We start from the raw sequence: 5792 nt of genomic DNA, 5'->3' as shown, positions 1-5792 counted from the left end.
TTTTTAGTGGGAATATGTAAGAATTACCGAACCTGAGACATTACATCTCTGCTTTCTCATCACACAGACCCCTGTGTGAAGCGTGCAGACAATCACTACGCAAACAGTAAGAGAGATTGCCACCCCCCAAAACTGTGATCTTTCTGGTTTTTGACTTGGGGGGTCTTTGTGAAGCTGAGTCGATCAACAACCAATCCCTCAGCTACACCCTCATCTCCCTCGCCCTGTGCCTCCTCTGCTCCTAACTCTTCATCGACCCCCAACACAGCCACCTGCATCCACTGGCAATGCACATTTAGTCTGTGTTTACCATAGGTCTTTCCATTGTTTTGGCCAAAACCATCACTGTGGTCATGGCTTTCAGGTTCACCACACCAGGAAGGAAAGTCAGGTGTGGATCGGTGTCATGGGGCCTCTAATTCTGGCATTCCCTAATGCAAGTGACTCTAATCTGTCTAGGAAGGTCTCCCGGCTTCAGGGACACATACACTCTGAGTCGAGATATGCAATCTTTTACAAAATTCTGCAAATCTCTCCTTACCAGGTGTGCAGTGATCTCATTTTACATTCCATTTCTTGAACCACTTCTCTGTCACCAGGCTTTATTTCACTTTCCTATTTTCCTCATTTACAAAAGTCTTTCCCACACTCCAGTCTCAAACAGGTCTTTCTACTTTTTTCCCAGCATTCCTAAAGGTTAGTTTACAGCTTTCTATCTTCTACTCCTCTGGAATTCACTATTGAGAACTGTAAGAAACTAGCATTCCTTTTTTTTTAATTCAATTAGTGAACACAGAATACATCATTAGTTTTTGATATAATATTCAGCGACTCATTAGTTGCATGTAACACCCAGTGCTCATCACGTCACATGCCCTCCTTAATGCCCATCACCCAGTTACCCCAACCCCCCATCCACCCCCTTTTCCGCAACCCTGTTTTTTTCCTGGAGCCAAGAGTCTCTCATGGTTTGTCTCCCTTTTTAAGTAAAACAACAGGAAAAGGGCTGAGTGTCACCTGTTTCTGAAGCTCCCCATGTGGGGTGTCCACATCACCAGAGATCAGGGTGGGCGGGGGGGAACAGCTGAGCCAAGGACTGGAAGGGCATAACTGGAAAGAGTTTTAGGCCAGAGGACCCAGCTTTTGGTGAGTCCCACAGGGGCACAGCAAGCGGGAAAACTAAGCTGGGGGCTTCCTGGGAACCCCAAGATACCTGGGGCATGTGCAGTTGCATGTAGGCATTAAAGGGGCTTCCAAAACCTTGGGGGATGTTGGCATATCCTGGTCAGACACCCAGAAGGTAGGTAATACACCTCCATTTTTCAGGAGACAATGGGACTCAAATAAGGGGGAGGACCCCCAGCTGCTAGAAAGAATACAGTCCTTGGAATAGGCCATGGGGAACTGAGCAAGTGCTGATAAAAGTCTGTAGAACAAGGACGCCTGGGTGGCTCAGTCAGTTGAGCATCTACCTTTGGTTTGGGTCATGATCCCAGGGTTCTGGGATGGAGCCCCACATCGGGCTCCCTGCTCAGCGGGAGGTCTGCTTCTCCCTTTCCCTCCACCAGTCCCCCGATCGTACGCTCTCTGTCAAATAAAACCTTTAAAAAAAAAAAGTTCGTAGAACAAATGATCATCGTCCAGTGGTATTTGTGTCAGACATGTGGGTGTTGCTGCAAAGGTCACTAGGAAGAACCAAACATGAGCTGCAGAGCTATGGAGCTGCTGTTGAGACCCCCACACAGCAGGGCCTGTTGCATAGACCAGAACACCGAGGCCTGAGAGCGGTGTAGGTAGGCCAGTTAACCTCACCTAGCACCACCTACACCCACCCCATTTATAGATGGGTAAACCGCAGCCAGGGTAAGGGGTGTGACTTAGCTGTGGTTGCCCAACATGCAAACCATGGATGAAACACCACCAAGAACACAGCTGGGTACAAGCTAAAGGAGCATCCTGAGTAGAAAAATGACCCAAGAGGGAAGCAGGGTTGATGGCCCAGAGGCTAAACAGTGCCCTCCCATCTCTTGTCTTCAGATGATTCCTGTTTCCCATTCTCCATGCACCATGTTCCCCAGAGTCCAAGACCTGCTACAAGTGGACTTTTAGTGAACATCATACCAGGATTGAAACCGTTGAGGCAGGACTGAGTTGGTTATCTCAGGAGCAGACAAGAAGGCAGCAAGGTGGGAACAAGAAAAGGGGGCCACATCAGAGAGGTGGTCAGGAGCCTAAATGTGTGCAGGCCCTAAGTGGGACTTTGTCCACCAGCCTTCGCATTGTATCCTAGGTACAATAAAGTCACTAGATCAGAGAAATAGGACCCAATCAATATACATGGAGGACCACTGGCTGCACTGAACACACAAGAGGCAAAAGCGACGTATTGACACTAACCAGGAGGCTCACACAGCAGTCAGGGGAAGAGCCAGGGCCAGGACTAGAATGCCGAGCAATGAAGAGAAAGCACAAAAGATTAGAGATGTAGTTTGAAGACAGAACTCACATACAAGCTAAAGTACTGAACACTTGTGTGGGAGAAGGAAAGCAAGAAAGGATGACACAGGTTTTTGGCCTAATCAACTAGGTGGGCAGTAGGGCCATTCACTCAAAAGCAGAAGACAAAGGGAGATTTAGGGGACAATCAAATGTTTTGGACACGTCAAGTATGAAATGCCCATGAAACATCAAAGGAGAAATGCTGAGTAGGCAGCTGGGCTCCAGGTATCTTTCTAGTCTGGGACGCAAGCGTGGGAGACACCAGCAAAGATGGCATCACAACTGCATGAAGCCACCCGATTCGATGCAACAAAAGTCCTGGGACTATCACTTGGAGCAGCCAAGGTCTGGAGAGGTCATCTACTGAGGCTCAGCCCCAGTCTTCAGCCAGGAGTGTGAAGACAAGAAGCTCTCTGCGCCTAAAAACAAAGCCTGGCCTTCTGGAAGCCACGCTGGCTCCCTGAGGATGAGATATGCTCAAGAATGAGGGCAATACTAAGGACCAAGCATTGTGGTGAGCCTGGAACCCAACCATGCCAGATGCCTGCCTCATCTGTACTCAGATGGGTTAGCACACGAATTCACTAATCCATGTTTACAAAAAATAGTTTTATTAGTGCAACATGACATTATGAGATAAAGCACTACACCATTTGACAGGACATTCGAGCACCAGTATACGGTTATACAGCTTCCTCCATAGTCCTTACTACAAACAGCTGCTTAATCTCAGCCTAAAGACTGAGTAAAACATTCTTTCTACAACATGCTGAACACTCACTTCAGGAATTGTAGAAGCTTTTCTAAACGGACCTCCTTCTTCTGACAGGAAGAACATTTCATCTGAAAACCTACAAATGGGTCTTGTGCTTATCTGACAGTACCCAATAGGCTGGTCTCACATCTGTCCCACAGCCATGGCACCAGATCCAATGACCAGCCATGGACAGACCAACCCCACATCTGTCTGACAGAGCATTCCTGGAAAGGCTCTGCACTCAAGACAAACCCCCATACTACCTGGGCAGGGAAAGTGTTCCAGGATGGAAGACAAGCTAAAAGAAATTGAACCTAAACTCTTTATCAGGAGTGTCCAGTGTGGCCTTGGCTACCCCTGCCTGGCGAGGCCTGCAGACCCTTCCACTCTTCTTTCTGGTGGCCTCACCTACAGGCTGCACCTGTGCTGTGCGGGCTGCTGTGGGGGAGGGGACAGACAGTGTCAGAACAGTCATAACAGCTAACATTACCTGCGCCCATTCAACTCTAACCCCTTGGGACAGAAAACTGATTCACTGCTCAAAATTTTAGGGAAGGTATTATCATCAAACTCCACTAGAGACAGGAGCACCTGGGTGTCTCAATTAAGCTTCTGACTCTTGATTTCAGCTCAGGTCATGATCTAAGGGTCAGGAGATCCAGCCCCCCATAGAGCACAAGGCTCTGCTCTCATCGGGGAGTCAGCTTGAGATTCTCTCTCCCACTGCCCCTCCCCACCGAGCGCTCTCTCTCTCTCTCTCTCTCTCTCTCTCTAAAACAGCCCCAGCTTCTTCTCTCCCTGCTCTCCCAGGCCTCAGTGAGTCGGTGTCCTCCCCCTGCCCGCCCTCGACAGCCCTGTTACTCTGGGCTTCTTCCTGTCACTCCTCGGGCTCTTCCTCCCTACCCTCTGGAATCAACTTCTCACCAGTTCTGAGTACCCGAAGGGCCTCGCGCCGCTCAGCTTCCATCTGAGCCCTGTAGTCCCCAAACAAGGAGTGCATCAGCTGCCTCTTCCGGGGCAGGGGGGTTCTTTCGCTGCGAAGGGTTCGGATTGCCCCAATAGCCTGCTCTTCTGAAAATAAAAACAAATGACTAGTAACCTCTATCCTCACCTCCTGCCGTCCTACAGCAATGACAACTCCATCCCGTGGCACCACCCGCAGGCCATAGCAGCACTATCACGGTTCCCCTCCCCCTCAACTCGACAGAAAGGCTCCTCACTCTGTTTCGGACTGGGTCTCTGCATCTTGAGGCCCAGCTCCAGCTGTTCCACGCACCACGCCAGTTCCCGGGCCAGCTGCTCCGCCTGTGATGAATTGGGGAGAGTGGCTATGAGACGGCAGCAGGACCCCGCGGCCTCCAGCCCCATCCCACCGGGACCCCTCCCACCCTCCCGTCCCATCCCTCTCCCTGCCTTAACTCCGAAACTCCGAGACCACACGCACCGGCCAGCGCACTCACACCCGGGATGCATCATGGATCGCCACCCTTCCCGACCGAGGCCCGCCTTGCCTGAGCCTCCGCGCTTAGGGGCGCTTCCTCTGAGGTCAGCTTTTCTGAGACCTTCCCGTCTCCATTCGCCACAGAGGCCCCATCCCGGACTTTCTTCTTCTTTTGCTTCTTGGAGGCTGCGGCGCCTCCGCGGCGTTCGGGGTGCTCCCCGGGAGCGGTGTCACTGCATGTGGAGAGCCCTAAGCAGAGACCGACCGGATGGGATCTGATGGCGGAAGGACTCGGGGCGTTGGGAAGCGATCCAGGGGGCCGGGGGCTGCGGGGCGCGCGGGCGGTACCTGGGCCTTCGGCCGCTGATTTCTCCCGAGCAGCGCGTCCTAGGGTCTGGAGAAAGGGGGAGCAGCATAAGGGTCACGGGCGGCCGCCGACGGCCCAAGACCCCGGCACCCACACGCTTTCTCCGCGCAGCTCACCGCCATGCGCCGCCGTCGCCGCCGGAGATTACGTAGGGCCTGAGCTCCGATCTCAAATTCCCTCCTCCGGAAACGCGTCTGCGGCGCCGAGCTCCGCTGGGCGCGGACGGCGCAGTGGGCAGGCACCGCTCTGGATGGAAGGACAATCCCCAAACGAGGGAATTCTCTCAAAGCTCACCTAGTGGGGAGAGAAAACCCGTCACAGAGAAGCGTCGTGAATAGCGGCCGAAACGGGACGGCGAGTGGTCAGCAAAGACCTCCGGAAAGCAGCCCGTGCCAGGCCGGCGGGACTGGTCGGTTAGCGGGAAGGAGGCCGGGGGCAGGGGCCGCGGTGCAAGGCGAGGTCGGAGAGTTGGGCGAGATCCGGTCATGCAGGCGCCGAAGGAGAGCCTCCTGTCCGCTTTGATTTTGAGCGTAAGGGGAAGAGACGTTCATCCGAAGAGTGATGTGGTCCTACTCAGATGTGTGTTTTAAAAATCCCTCGCTGTCTTGGGACGAGGGCCGGACGGGCTGGGGGCGGCTGAGGCTGGGGATGTGGAGGGATTTCAGAAACAGGGGAAGAGCCTGCGCACTTGGTGGCCTGGATGAGCGCGGCAGGGGAGAGGGCAGAGA

At 53.0% G+C, this 5792-nt stretch overlaps 1 protein-coding gene across 2 annotated transcripts; it reads right to left on the bottom strand.

Moving 5' to 3' along the window:
• Nucleotides 1–3091: 3091 nt before the first annotated feature.
• C4H8orf33 (chromosome 4 C8orf33 homolog) lies at nt 3092–5340 on the bottom strand. 2 transcript variants are annotated; one of them, XM_035727430.1, is made up of 6 exons: nt 5181–5258; nt 5046–5091; nt 4768–4946; nt 4477–4561; nt 4181–4327; nt 3092–3694 (listed from the first exon to the last, which is right to left on the bottom strand). In XM_035727430.1, the coding sequence occupies exons 1-6, from the start codon at nt 5184–5186 to the stop codon at nt 3555–3557; spliced, it is 603 nt and encodes a 200-aa protein (XP_035583323.1). In that variant the 5' UTR covers nt 5187–5258; the 3' UTR covers nt 3092–3554. The 2 variants fall into 2 exon arrangements, with proteins under 2 accessions (XP_035583323.1, XP_027439712.1); XM_027583911.1 differs by having other exon boundaries at nt 4768–5091; nt 5181–5340.
• Between the last annotated feature and the right edge of the window lie 452 nt (nt 5341–5792).

This window comes from Zalophus californianus, chromosome 4 (genome assembly GCF_009762305.2).
Source record: "Zalophus californianus isolate mZalCal1 chromosome 4, mZalCal1.pri.v2, whole genome shotgun sequence".
Classification (NCBI taxonomy): Eukaryota; Metazoa; Chordata; class Mammalia; order Carnivora; family Otariidae; genus Zalophus; species Zalophus californianus.
Note: the sequence above shows the minus strand (reverse complement) of the source record. Positions and strands in the feature narration are given on the sequence as shown.